Below are 15264 nucleotides of genomic sequence, written 5' to 3' on the forward strand. Positions count from 1 at the left end.
ATGGGTTGTTGAACTCTGATATCCTCAAGTGTTTCTTAAGCATTTGGGGGTGGGAGGGGGAATTATCCCACTGTGGGTATATGTTTTTAATATTACTTATTTTGAAGTGAAGTATTAAGAGTATTTTGTCTGACACATCTCCCTCACCGTTTTGGAGAGCTTAGGAGTTCTCCAAGTATTGAAAAAGCGGGAAGTGATGGCTTAATACCCTGCCACTCGTTTACAGGCAGTGATATTTCAGTTGTGGGTAATGTGTGTGTCCGTATTTGCAAGAAGTTGGTTCATTCTCCCATTATATATTAATTAACCAGTGGTAATTGTGCTCTTTTCCAAAAGGTGTGACACTTAAACATTGAGACTTTTCTGTTCTGTGCACCTAGGTATAAGCAGACCATGTGCAAGCCTAGCTAATAGTTCAGCTTTCCTCTGAAACAAAATTCTTGTTAATACAAGGATTTGGGGAGTAAATGCTTTCCACAATTATTCTGTGGTTGTTTTTTTTTTTTAATTACTTCCATTATTCCCAGTGCATTTTTTTCCCCAGTTTCTTTTGTAGCTGCATTTTATTTAGGCTTATTGGTATCTCAGAACATATTGGAATTGCCATTCTAATATCTAACTCAGTGCTGACAAACTTTGTACTTGTTAGTGGTCACAATGTTAAAAGTTTGTCACTGAGAAATTTTTCTTTAAACTTCTCCTAGCTCACTACTGAAAACAAGATCAGGTGTCAAGTCATATCCATGATGCCAAGCTTAAAACTTTATAATGGACAGTGTTTAACCTAGCACTAGGTCCTGCAGTTCTTGATGCTATTAAGTGTAGTTTAACACAGTTCCCTTCATTCTCAGGGTTGAAATGTGTGTTCAACAAAGTAAAGTAGTAAAAGTTACTAGGCAATGGCATTGTCATGTAATGGCATCATGCTCTGGCTTCTAAATTGTATAGATGCCTTCTCCTATCTCTTTTGTAGCCTCTTTTGCAGATAGCAGGCACATTTTTAAAACGTCCTTGTGAGTTCTGAGAGGCCAAGCATGTGGACCTCTTTCTCTCCTTCCCCCCCCCGCCCCCCCAAGAGTGATGTTGCTTGAAACTTAACAAAAACTTGGTAACATACTCTGTGTTAAAAATTAGTATCTTTCTGAAGAAAAAGCAAATGAACCTTTTTATTAACTTGTCAAGAAAACTTCTTGTTAATGTCTTATACAGTTGCAGCTAATGTATTATTTTGCAACTCAACTCACTAATGTGGGTTTTGTTTCAGTGCATGTTAGGAAAACAAGTATTTCTGGTTATGTTTACTGAGAAGCACTGGTTCATCAGTAATGTTTCATCCCCCAAAATAGTACTCTCTTTCTCTGAAAGTCAGGCTTGTCTAAGGAGAAATTTTAATGCTTCACATTGTATTATCTCATCAATTAAATATTCTGCTGATACAATTGATTATTAGTGTAGAAGTCTAGGTCTTCAGTAGACACTACTGATGAGCTGTATGGTGAGTCTTACATTTGTGATGTAATGTTATCAGCAAGAACTAAACTTAGAACAAACCTTGATAGCAGGCTGCCAGTGTATTTTTGTGGCTACTGTAAATAAATATGAAATATAACATGTAGGATAATATTGCAGTACTGCTTAATATAGTTCATGCTAGTCTGCAGTGGCCATGGAAAGCATAATAGCATTCTATTGGCAAAGAGAATTGGCAGTGGTGTTTTTAATGTGGGTGTAAACAGGACCTAGTTTGCAGAAGTTATTGTGCCATTATTATGTTTATGCCTTTTATGTACCTTATATTATAGGTACTAGTTAAACAACTGGATAATATCCTGACTGCCATTCATGATGTACTCAATGAAAGGTAAGCTGGAAAAACTAAGCAGTTTGAAGTCATTATTTTTCCTCTTTAAAGCCAGCGTTAGGTTTGGATTTCAGTATAGAAATGGGGTGGAGGGGGGAAAGGTTGAAAGAAATTCATTCACTAATTTTGCATGGGTGTGAGATTGCAGTAACAGGACGGAACTGGGGAAGAGTTAAGACTCAGGCACATCAACAATACTGTTAGACTGTCTAGAGTACACTTCACACGGAGAGAATTTGAATGCACAAGTGTGGCTTTTATGTTGTAGGTAGTATGAAGTCTCTCGGCTATGTTTAACCACCTAGGTGCAGTAGTGCGCTATGGTTGTCTGGCTTGCAAATTGAACTTCAGTTTTTTACAACCTGATCTGATTCATTTACATCCAGCTAAGAGCATATGTAGACGGAGCTCAGGTGTGTGCGGGCTTTTTGGTGTTTAGTTCAGTGTTATTAACCCAAGTCAGGTGTATGTTAAGAATTTTCTTCCTTGGATAGTGTGTTGCAGTTAGAACGGCCTATTTATTGCATACTTTTATTCAAGATGATTTTTTCCATAGAAATAATATTTCATAGAATTTTTCAGATTAATAGTTTTTATTTTAGCTTCTTCACTGCTGCCATTAAGTAGGAGAGAGGCAGCTTCATTCATGCATATATTTTTCTGCTTTAAAAAATATTTTCATTTGCTATTGGTTTCTTCTGTTCTACTCTCATGTCTGGAGATCCGACATTTCTTTTTTTTCTCCCCCAAAATACAGTAGCAAATTGCTTCAAGAACTGAGACAGGAAGGAGCTTGCTGTCTTGGCCTTCTTTGTGCTTCTCTGAGCTACGAGGCTGAGAAGATCTTTAAATGGATTTTTAGCAAATTCAGCTCATCCACGAAAGATGAAGTTAAACTTCTTTATTTGTGTGCAACATACAAAGCACTGGAGACTGTAGGAGAAAAGAAAGCCTTTTCATCTTTAATGCAGGTAAGACTACAAGTTAAAACAGAATTATTAGTGATTTTTCCAGTGCAATACTTGAATCAACTTTTTCAACTGGAATGAACAATAAGTATTGCTATATTGACATAATAAATATAATTACAACTGGGAGGGAATGTTCTGACTGAATGGGATTCTTTGATTCTGATTACACTAGAAAGGAGTGTCAAGTCTTTGTAGGATGATATATATTTTGATGCAACTTCTTAGTATATATTGCAGATCCAAGAGGAAGAATCTTGTTGATACCAAAAAGATAACTCAAGTGGAATGGTACACAAAACGCAAGCTCTTGATTACTTTGTGCTACCTCCTATTTACAATTTTTAACTTGAATTGTAATTAGAACTGAGAGGGAGTAGGATGTGTGCAGATAAATCCGGTCCCATGGTTCAAGTTTTAGGGTCTGTTATTTCAGGTGTAGTACAACTATGTCCACGTCTGTGCTCCAATTTAATATTTACTATACAGAGCCAAAAAGCTTCAGCAGGAGAAACAGGAACTTAGAACAACTAGTTGTTCTGTGGCGAAAGTATTAAAGAAAACAGTGTTCCCAAGTCTTGAACCTGGGTCTGCCATTTTTCAAGCAAATGCCCACTTGAAATTATTATTTTCATGTAGTATATGTGGTGTTCTTTGCATTTTTCCTTCCTGCAGAAAGAATATTGAGATGTTTATGTTTGAGTCGAAGTAGTTTGGTAAAAAAGTGTTCAACACTGAATAAATCTCTGTGTCTAATATCGTAACTTTTTCACATGTTGTTTAATGAAGTGAAACGTCTGGTGGCTTTGCTTTACTTTTTAGCTTGTAATGACCAGCCTGCAGTCCATTCTAGAAAATGTGGATACACCAGAGTTACTATGCAAATGTGTCAAGTGCATCCTTTTGGTGTCCCGATGCTACCCGCACATTTTCAGCACCAATTTCAGGGTAAGCTTACTTTGTCCTCTGTATTTTCTTTCTCGCATAGAAATGTTGATGCAGCAAGTGGGGTAATTAACCTTTTCTTAAAATTGCTTTCCAGGACACAGTGGACATACTGGTTGGGTGGCATATAGATCACACTCAGAAACCTTCATTGACGCAACAGGTGTCTGGTAAGTTTGGCCAAAGGGTTGCTAATTTACTCCTCTCTGGCTTGCAGATGATATGGCTTTACTTACACAAGTCTGGTCCTACTGACATGGAAGTTGACATAAAACCAAAATGAGTTTCTGGCTCCATAACAAGAGACTTTGTTCCTAATTTTTAGTAAATTTGCATTTGCCATTTTATGCTGTATCTGGAAAAATGGGATGCTTTAGTCAGGCTACATTTAAACATGAATTGTTTTGTGTAACTTTTTAACAATCTCTAAGTTTATAGATCTTAATATATTCTCTGTGAAAGAATATATTTTCTCCTATGTAATTCTAGAAAATATTTGTGGTAAAGATACTCTACTGGCATTTAAGAAATGGGAAACGTCTTTCTACAGCTATAGCAGTTGTCTTGGAGTTATTCACAGCAAGTCTGTTATGTTTCCTGTGTCATAGTCCTAGATTCTATCCGTAATGTCTAACTGCTGTGGAGCAGGAGTGAACCTTAAAATTAATTTGTCAAAGGGGCAAAGGAGGGAAATACAACTTTTATTTATTTTAAAAACAACTTATGTTAAAATTTTCATGCAGATGACCTTCTCTTGCCTTAGCAACTTTTACTTCAGCAATATGCAACTAAAATTTAATTTTCGTATGTTACCTTGTTCCCCTGTTTTAATTGCCCTGGTATTTTTATACAGGATGGCTGCAGAGCTTGGAGCCTTTTTGGGTGGCTGATCTTACTTTTTCTACCACGCTCTTGGGTCAGTTTTTAGAAGATATGGAAGCTTATGCTGAGGTAAACAAGACTTTATGGTATATACCAGAGTTAACTGTTGTGGATTTCTTAATAAATCTGCAGCTGTGATTGTTATGGATGTATTATATTTGTAGAAAACAAAATTATATCGTTTTCCTGGGGAAAAGAGGATCAAATTGCAGAGTATACTTAAGACATGTACGATGACAATTCTACACAAAACCTTATGAACTGCTTAAATAGTATCATAGCCAGGCTTTCAGGCATTGTTGATTGAGAATATCATGTTATAATAAAAATAAAAACAATTAACTGAACAGGAATGCCTTCATTTTTAAAAAGCTGCATAGAAGATGTTTCATGGTCTTTCCTTGGTATTTGCTCTAATTGTCCAACTTCGGAGTTTTTCAGAAGTAGTGACTGTTGGGGGGAGAGGAATTCTTAATGCTTCTGTAGAGGAATGATAAATGTTGTCTTTTTTTCAAATAAAGTAACGGATTATATTGTGCAGGAAATAATGCAGCAGGAACTGAGGGAAAACTGAAGTATTCATTTAACATACTTTGTTTTGACTTTGTAACCTTTGCTTAGTTAATAGGGCATAGAGTTTATCTGATGCTGTCATTAATGGAAGAGTTTTGGTTTTGGGTGGGGGAGTGTTGCCTTTTTCTTAAAGTATATGCGCTCATATGTATATATGCTTATGAATAGATTATGTGATATTATATATATTAACATGCAGATCCTGTAGGTGAAATTGCACTTCCAGCATAATCTGTTTCACTCAAAGCAGAATGATTTTATTAGTGTACTTGCATGTACCCCAAGGCTTCTGATAGTACAGCTTTAGAGAGTTAGGATTCACAGACCTCTTTGGCAGTGTCAAGCCCACAGAAGCCTGTGCTGCTGTGACTGGGCACATGGTTGAAAGTGATTAGTCAGTGCAGTAAGTCGCTGCTTATCAACTTGTCTGCTGAACTGGACAACATGTGTATTCTTAGTCATGGAAGAGTTTTGAGATAACGTGCGTTAACTTAAATCATGGAGGACGTGGTTCCAGCTAGTGTTGTTTTATCCTCAGGGGGTAGACCAAGGCTATATCTATACTAATGAGATCAGCACTTCTGGGAATGTTCCCAGGCACTGATGCCAGCTGGCATGAAGTAGCCTGCTAGTAAACTCATGGTCTCTAGATCAAGGTAGCTGCATGTAAACAGTGTGATGGGAATGGCCAGTCGAACAACCTGACTCCAATTTGTGGACAGGAATTGTTTGGGAGAGTGGTAAAAGTGTGCACACAACTGTTCTAACAGTGCAACAATATGGATGATCATGTTCCAGGGGCCAGGAACATCATAAGCCTCTGTTTTAATTTACAAGATATAGTCTGAGTACTTTGTTTCAGTGGCTAAACTAATGAGCAGCATCTCATTACTGCTCTGTGACTTGCTCATTGTCATTGTGTGCCTATATCCCATCTTTGTATGTATGTGAAGTTAGAGATACTGGATAAATGTATAATTGGATAGTATCTATAATGTGTCTGGAAAATAGATAGATGAAGTATTTTCAATCTCATATTTTGATTTTTTTATACATGTATTATAACTAGTAATGATGTGTACTCTTATATAAAACTTCTGTGCTGTAGGACCTCAGCCATGTGGCTTCTGGGGAATCGGTAGATGAAGATATTCCTCCTCCTTCAGTATCGCTACCTAAACTGGCTGCACTTCTTCGGGTTTTCAGTACTGTGGTGAGGAGTATTGGGGAACGCTTCAGCCCAATTAGAGGACCACCAATTACGGAAGCATATGTAACTGATGTAAGAATTGAAGTTTTTGTTGTTCTTTGCTGACATGATTTATCACCATATAATGATGCTATTCACTGAGTTTATTTAGGTTTTGTGAATTTTATATGGATATGTATATGCTCAGCTTTGAGCAAATTTATTTTCTTGAAGAAACACACTACAAGAATTATATTAAATATTAAGGTGTAGATTGTGATAGTGGCATATGGGAGTCATATATAGCAGAAACTAACTTTTTTTAGGGATTTTAACTTCATGCAGCTAGGTTTATGCTTTTGTTATCTGTCTTTGTAACCATAATGTTACCATTATTGAGATTGCTATGATGCTATAAAAACTGAATTGAGATTATGAGTTCAATTTTATACAATGTAGGAGTTTTATCCATGCTGAAATTGTATGTATCACATCTGATAGCAAAGTCCTTTTGTTCTAAAGTACAGTATAGGATGGTGTAAACTCAGAATAAATATATAATATGCTGAGTAGCTGCTATACTTATGCAACAGGAAACGTAGCGGGTGTGAATGATTTTTTTTTAAAAAAAAAAATAAAAAAAAAGGAAAAGATAGGATAAAAATACCTGCAGTCAAAATCTTCTTGTTGCTGCATGAGCTGCACAACTGGAATTTATGCCCTTGCAGAGTTCTGTGAGGGACAAAATTTCTCAGAGAAGTATATGGATTTCCCAATTAAAGCCAAGATAGTTATGTAACTTGTGTCTTAATCTGCAGAGGATTCCTGTGACAACAGCTCAAGAAAACTAGTCTGTCTTTCACAGGAGTTGTTCTGTTGACATCATTTGGAACTGAACAGAATTCTGAATAATGAATTTAGGTTTTCTAGGTCTTTGCAGGTCTTTGACTGAGTAGGAAACCAGGCAATTGCAGGTTTGTTTTTTCTTATACTTCTGAAGTGTAAAGCCATGATGTACATTATTCAGAATATTCTATTGACAGAATTTACTAAGCTGCAGAGTAGGTGATGGGACAGGATATTAAATGGATGTGAATATAATTAAATAGCATACAGTCCTTGTCTCTTTTTAATGGAGGTTAATTTAGGTGTGTTGTTTAATTTTTCAGGTTCTGTACAGAGTAATGAGATGTGTGACTGCAGCAAACCAAGTATTCTTTTCTGAAGCCGTACTTACAGCTGCCAATGAGTGCGTTGGTGTCTTACTTGGCAGCCTAGATCCAAGTATGACCATACATTGTGACATGGTCATCACATATGGATTAGATCAAATGGAAAATTGTCAGAGTTGTGGCACTGATTATATCATTTCAGTCCTGAATCTGTTGACACTGGTTTGTACATATTTTTGTTATTGCGGTTTTTGCATATTAGTTTCTAAGCAATCTTACTTTTTTTCCTGTGTGTGTATTAGATAAATATTTAAAACTCTTCTCTTCCTGATCACAATCAAGAAATTCCTCTTCTAAATGGTTGTATTCTTTTCTGTAAAGCTTATGCTGCTAGCTTGTTTATGTGTTTGGCTTGTTGATAAAGTGGTGTTTTAGCCTGAGTGTTTGTGGTTTGGTTTGTGTGGGATTTTTTGGTTTTGGTTTCCCCCCCTCCCCGGCTTGACTGTTGGACAGTGCCATTCTCTGGCTTCTGCAGTTGGTAACACCACCTGATGAATTTCAGAATCTTAGTGCTTAATATGTTTATCTACTTATGCCATGATGTGGGAAATGGGACTTCTTCAAAACATAGCTGTTAACGTGTAGGCCGCAAACTCTTAAACCCACATCGATCTAAATTAATCACGCAACTTTCTCTCTCAGCTGGACTGTTAAAGCTTGAAAATAACTAGTTCTCTGAATGTGAATTTTGGAGAGCAAATACAAAATACTTGCATTGCTGGGAAGCTGTTTTTTCTGGCTATAGCGTATAAAAGCTAGAAAAACAGTAGTTTAATCTTTACTAATCTAATAAAAATTAATTCAGGTAGTTAAAGATACTTATCATTTTGGTTTTTATCCCCAGATTGTTGAACAAATAAATACAAAACTACCATCATCATTTGTAGAGAAATTATTTATACCAGAGTCTAAACTACTTGTTCTTCGTTATCATAAGGAGAAAGAGGTAAGAGTAAGTGACTTCTACAGGTGTATTGCAACAGCCTTCATGCGTTTCCTGGAATATATTTATTAAGCTGTAAAACTTTGTTCATCTTGAATTCATAGATATATAGTTAGAAAAAAATAATGTAACTTCTGAAAAGGCAGATATAGATAGTTCTGGGTTTTGGCATTTAGATTTGATAAGGAGTTGGTAATTTGGCCATCATATCAGATAGAGAAGTCCTTAGTTGATGTGGCTTTCATGCTTAGCCTGTTATGTGGATGACCTAGGAAGTAATTAATAGATTCTGTAAGCAAGTAGTACTTAATTACAGAAAATTGAAGATAGATATGTGTATCAGGCTAGGCTGTTAATAAAGAAGCATAATTTTAAATTCTGTGTTGCTGATTAATGTATTTTATGATTTCATGCTAATCAATTATTACTGTAATTATTTTATATTCGCAAGGTTGTTGCAGCAGCCCATGCTGTATACCAAGCTGTATTGAGCCTGAAGAACATTCCTGTTTTGGAGACTGCTTACAGGTTGATTCTAGGAGAAATGACCTGTGCTCTAAATAGTCTTCTCTATAGTTTACATCTTCCTGAGGCCTGTTCTGAAATCCAGCATGACTCTTTCAAGAAGCGTATACTCAATGTGGATAATGCAAAGTTTGTTGTTATATTTGACCTCAGTGCTTTAAGTACTATTGGAAATGCTAAAAACTCATTAATTGGGGTGAGTAAAAATTCTACAGATGAAGTTTGTGCAATAAGTGTAAAAACTTTTCTACTTAAAATATACCATAATGTATTTCACCAGTGGTGCACATATGTATCATTAAAATGGTCGTATTTGTGTCCTGACTTATGTCATAGAAAAACTTTCACTATTAAAACTTGAGGGAAACAGAATGGGTGGATTGTATGTTGTATCTTTAGTTGGTACATAATGAAAAGCGGTTTCTAGGGAAGAGCATCTTACCAGGGTTATTCATGGATTGATTCTAAGATCATCATAGTAATTCTTTTTGAAAATCAAGACAGGTAAAAGCAGCTTTAGTGTGTCCTCTGGTAGTATATCAGCCATGTGAAAACACTTGTTCCAGATCTTTCCAAATAAAAACATTAACTGCTTTTAACAGGTTGTTTAAAAAGGGGAAAGAAAACGGTTACAACTAAGGTCAGAAAACTAAGAGTTAAATTATTTCCCTTGGGAAGAAGCAAAACACAATAATTAATGGTATGGAAACTACACTTAAAAATAGATGCTATTTATTACGTTTCTTTGCTTATGTTGCAATTGTTTTGTAGATGTGGGCCCTTTCGCCAACTGTGTTTGCGCTACTGAGTAAAAATCTGATGATTGTTCATGGTGACATAGCAGTTCATTTTCCTGCTGTCCAGTATGCAGTACTCTATACATTATATTCACACTGTTCCAGGTATGAAGATTAATAATTCATCAGTATTTTAAGAGCACTAGGATGGACTGATCTGAATAGAATATATTGTTGGAGGGATGAATTTAAATTGGCTATTACAATTAAGCTTTTGCTCAAACTTCCCTAATCAGTTTTTACTTTAATTGCAGGGAGTCTGTGTCTCAGCCAAGAAAGCATATCCTGGCTTAAAATTTGGCATTTTATTCAAAGGCAGATTAGAAGTCTTGTGTTTGAATAGAGATAACTGAGGGAGAACTCTACTGAAAGTAAATAAGGAAAGATTATTTACTGTTTTGCTTACTGTGAGATCTAGGAGAGGTAATGAAATGTAAACAACAGATTTAAACACATTTTGGACCTTGTTACTACAAAATGTTGGCAAAGTAAGGGAATATACTAGTTTAACTGTTACTCTGTACATTTCTTGGGTTTGGTGATTTTTCACTAAGCATTTGATACCAGACATAATTGAAACCAGGTTACTGGGCTGCATGGACCGATGTAAAAATTGTAGCTTTGTTCTTTTAGGCCAGGCATCAAAATACTTGGGTTTTGACATAATGTACACCCACACAGTAACCACATTAACTTTTGCTGCTGGGTTTTTTTGTTGGGTTTGGTTTTGTTCGTGTGTTTTGGGTTTGTTGTTGTTTTCCCCACCTCCTGTATACTTTAAGGAAGTATCCCTAATCTTGGGGTGGTTTTATATTTTATGTTTTTCCTTGCCTTTTCAGGCATGACCATTTCATATCCAGTAGCCTCAGTTCTTCCTCTCCCTCTCTGTTTGATGGAGCAGTTATAAGTACTGTAACCACAGCAACAAAAAAACATTTCTCAATCATACTAAACCTTTTGGGGCTACTGCTTAAGAAGGATAACCTTACTCAAGATACCAGGTAACTAACATTTTCTTATTAATCAGGAGACTCCCCACCCACCCCTACCCCCAGTAGAATGCCTTAATTCAGAAAACAGGATAATTTTCATCCGTAAAACTTGGGGTAAATTTAAGCAGTCTTTTGGTGGTGTGTGTTTGGTTTTTGGGGGGGGGGGGGGTTGTTTTTGGTTTTTTGTGTGGGTTTTTTTTTTTTTAAAAACATTAATGATGAAATACCTGTGGAAAAAGTAGCTGCTCATTTTTATGCATGAAAACTAGAAAAATTGAAACTGTCATAAGGTCTATACAGTAAAAGCAAAGCTATCAAACTTTACTGAAAAAAAGTTTTTGCTCACTGGAAGTACCCTTTTACAATAGTTACAATCCTGTGTTACCAAAATGCTGTGAAAGCTAGGGACGTTTTTAATGTTATGAAACCCTTTGTTTAAAAAATAGTAATTATGGTATAATACTCATCTGTAACATGAAGTAGTTTAAGTTATATTGAAAGATACCTTTCTGTAACTGTGTAGAGTGACTAATACTTTTGTTTTTTGAAGGAAACTACTTATGACATGGGCTTTGGAAGTGGCTGTTCTGATGAAAAAATCAGAAACATATGCACCATTATTTTCTCTCCCATCTTTTCATAAGTTTTGTAAAGGAATTTTAGCAAACAGTAAGATATCGCGTATTTTTACTTACTAACTGTCTTTTACGTGGCATAATTAAGTACATAAGTGACCTTGTCATATACAACTGATAGCCATAACTGTACTGGTTTCACTTACTTTTAGGGATGCTTCCGGTTTGTATTATGCAAAAACTTACACGCTCCTCCTATAATTTTTCTCAAATGGATTCCCTACCTATTACTTATGCAAACAATTAATTTTCTTAAAATAATAATTTGTGATTGCAAAATTGATATACCAAAAATGTCATTGATGTGCCAAATCTTGCTTGTAAGATTGCATTTTATTTTATCAAAAGCAGTGGAACCATTCCATAATGTGATGTATTGTTTTGGATTTCTAAACATGGAAATAGAAACATGGGAACAAAGGCTTTTAGTAGCATAATACTAGCAAAAGCATAGCTTCCCAAGGCCAGGATTTACTAACTTTACCTTTGATTTTGTTATTGAAATATATTGTGTATAATGCCAATGTATGGAGACCATAGAAGGATTAATCTGTCAGCTGTCAGAAAAGGCCCATAAGTAACATGTAGCACAAGTGACTTTTTGTTACTAAGTATTTACTTGTTATGGTAAAACCAGTGGATGAAATCAAAAGTATTGCTTAAAGCTTGTGTCTCCTTCTACCAGGTATGCTCTAAAAAGGTCTGTAGATGTTCTGCCAGAACCAGAGTAATGCATAAGTTGTCTAATTCTAGTGAGAATAACTTTTTTTCCTTTTCAACTCCTTAATTCAGCCCTTCTGGAAGATGTGAACATTTGTCTTCAAGCATGTAGTAGCCTCCATGCCCTGTCTTCCTCCCTCCCAGATGACCTTTTACAAAGGTACTTGCACATAATTCTGCATATTATTTGAATTACACTGTTAATGGAAATGTTATCACCTTTTTTCCTTTTTGGTGCTGCAGGTGTGTTGATGTTTGTCGTGTTCAACTAGTACATAGCGGTGCTCGTGTAAGACAAACTTTTGGAAAACTTCTGAAGTCAATTCCTCTAGACGTCGTGTTGAGGTAAGTTGTTCAGATTAACTTCAATATTGAGAACGGTTTAGTTTCTTTCTTCAATGATATTTATCTGAAAAATAATGCCAGTTGAATGTCATCGTACTGTCTTAATTTAAAATCAAAAAACATGAAGTGTCTTGCTATCTCTTCTACTTTGTTACAGGTTTCAGAACAGTAGGTAGTACCCAAAGTAATTAATAAATTTGATAAACTATGCAGCGCTTCTTGCAGCCAATTTGAACACTTAAGGTCTACGTTATCCAGAGCTTCAGCAATATTGTGTCCTGCAATTTGTCTCAAAAACCTGAACTCTTAAAGCACTTTGTCTTAACACCAAAGAGTGTAGTTATTTCCAGTCATTGAATATATATGTGTGTGTGTAACTTTTGCACAACTTTTTTTGATTTATTCAAGTACATTATAGCATGGGTTGTTTTTCCCCACCTCTTCCTGCAGTAACCGTACCCACACAGAAATACAAGAAATCTCTTTGGCTATAAGAAGTCATATGAGCAAAGCTCCAAGTAATACATTCCACCCACAGGATTTCTCAGATGTCATTAGTTTTATTTTGTATGGAAACTCTCACCGAACTGGGTAAGAACTTATTTTAAAATTGAAATCCATGGATGTTGAATTTATAGTAATCAATTCTAAGCTATATTTAGTTTAAAATTTGTGATTGTCTCTACGAATTACATTGCTTTACCTTCAATCTTTTTTTTTTTTTTACACTTCTCTAAGTATTTATAAATATCTTCAAATACACCCCTTTTTGCTTATTTGCCTATGTACGTTGCTGCTTGGAAATAATCTAGGAGAGATTTCTTTGAGAACAGTAGGGACCTGAAGTGTGTGCAGTATAAACTTGTTACCACATGAACTTGTGTTAATGTACTGATGTTTTCTTTCAGGAAGGATAATTGGTTAGAAAGATTATTCTATAGCTGTCAAAGACTAGATAAGAGAGATCAACCAACCATCCCTCGTAATTTGTTGAAGACTGATGCTGTTCTTTGGCAATGGGCTGTTTGGGAAGCAGCTCAGTTTACTGTTCTTTCGAAGTTACGAACTCCTCTGGGTAGAGCCCAAGATACATTTCAAACAATTGAAGGTAATGTAAAAAATACAGTTCACTTTCATGGGACTTTTTTTGTAATATTGTGCAGCTAAGAACTTCTTGTGCAAGGCAAGAAGCACAATGACTTTATTTTTCAGTGATTATAGATTTTAGCATGTGTTTGACACATCAAGAAATGCAATGGCAGAAGAGCGGTTGCATAACTACTAATAACTTTTGAGAGACTTTACTTCAGCATTGCAATCCCTTGACACCTTTAAATAAAATACTGTCTGGTAACTTTTTTTTCCATGTTTTGGTAAAATGTGTAGGTATTATTAGGAGTCTTGCAGCCCATACATTAAACCCTGACCAAGATGTTAGCCAGTGGACTACTGCAGACAATGACGAAGGCCACAGTAGCAACCAGCTTAGGCTTGTTCTCCTTCTACAGTATCTGGAGAACTTGGAAAAATTGATGTACAATGCTTACGAAGGATGTGCCAATGCCCTTACCTCTCCACCCAAGGTTTGTGTGTCTTACAGTGCTGATGTTACTTGAAACAGTCCGTTGAATGAACAGTGTTTTCAGGGTTGTTCAGGTCTTAACTGTGGAACTTCAGAAGAACTTCTCAAACAAATTTGGAGACTCTTAATTAATCTGGCTTTGACTTTGGCTTATTCCTAGAGAACATGTGGAAACAGGATTTATTTCTGGAGTGCCAGCTTATGTAGTGGTACAAATCAAGCAAGTCTGTAGTACCTCTAGTTTGTAGCAGTCACTTATTTGTAGATTGTTAGCAGTCCTGTTATAAAGTAACACAATTATTTGAGTCTTTAAATTGCTTTTTGAAGAATATAATAATTAGTTATAAACAACATACCCTTTTGTGTAGTTCTGACTGCAAAACATTCGTCACTGTTGAAATAAGCTGTTTAATTACCAGACTTTGACATGACACTAATACTCATTTCAAGATTTTTAGCTTGCCAGTGTGCCTGGCAGGTGCATGCTATGCATTATTTCAGACCATGTGCATTAATAAAATTAAAGATGCAGAATTTTACCTGTTTCTTCATCTCTCAATTGAAAACTCAAGTGGAGAAAAGAAACCTGTCCTGACTTTGACTGTTATAAATATTAAGTACTTAACGTAACTATTTTGATTCATACAGAACAACAGTATTGTAAACCTTACCTTTTCTGTCTTTAAAGGTTATCAGGACGTTCTTTTATACTAATCGTCAGACATGCCAAGATTGGCTAACGCGGATTAGACTTTCCATCATGAGAGTTGGATTGCTGGCTGGCCAGCCTGCTGTGACAGTCAGGCATGGTTTTGATTTACTCACGGAAATGAAAACTAATAATAGTATCTCTCAGGTACTCTCTTTTCAAACTCTAGACTAGTGCAAAAATATTCCCATGATATTCCAGAAGAATTTAGCTAAGGCAGTCAGTAGTTATTAAACCAACTAGTCTGTAAAATATTGTGTTATTTAAAGCCACATTTTAAACTCATACTTCTGTATTGACAGACTTTTGTGGTTAAGTGATACTGTAGGTTGGAGATTAGGATGTACTGTATACATGTAGTCAAAT

The 15264-nt window shown here is 35.7% G+C and overlaps 1 protein-coding gene across 1 annotated transcript in view; it reads left to right on the forward strand.

Moving 5' to 3' along the window:
* SMG1 (SMG1 nonsense mediated mRNA decay associated PI3K related kinase) overlaps positions 1-15264 on the forward strand; it is a 71048-nt gene that overhangs the window by 20591 nt on the left and 35193 nt on the right. Inside the window, exons 5-22 of the mRNA XM_075719271.1 lie at positions 1803-1861; positions 2619-2832; positions 3652-3777; positions 3872-3944; positions 4628-4725; positions 6338-6511; positions 7588-7812; positions 8495-8596; positions 9045-9314; positions 9890-10020; positions 10755-10916; positions 11458-11576; positions 12335-12422; positions 12506-12607; positions 13058-13198; positions 13516-13715; positions 13994-14190; positions 14878-15045. Of these exons, the coding sequence (XP_075575386.1) occupies positions 1803-1861; positions 2619-2832; positions 3652-3777; positions 3872-3944; positions 4628-4725; positions 6338-6511; positions 7588-7812; positions 8495-8596; positions 9045-9314; positions 9890-10020; positions 10755-10916; positions 11458-11576; positions 12335-12422; positions 12506-12607; positions 13058-13198; positions 13516-13715; positions 13994-14190; positions 14878-15045 (2649 nt within the window). The remainder of the gene's footprint in view (positions 1-1802; positions 1862-2618; positions 2833-3651; positions 3778-3871; positions 3945-4627; positions 4726-6337; positions 6512-7587; positions 7813-8494; positions 8597-9044; positions 9315-9889; positions 10021-10754; positions 10917-11457; positions 11577-12334; positions 12423-12505; positions 12608-13057; positions 13199-13515; positions 13716-13993; positions 14191-14877; positions 15046-15264) is intronic.

Source organism: Pelecanus crispus, chromosome 11 (assembly GCF_030463565.1).
Source record: "Pelecanus crispus isolate bPelCri1 chromosome 11, bPelCri1.pri, whole genome shotgun sequence".
Classification (NCBI taxonomy): Eukaryota; Metazoa; Chordata; class Aves; order Pelecaniformes; family Pelecanidae; genus Pelecanus; species Pelecanus crispus.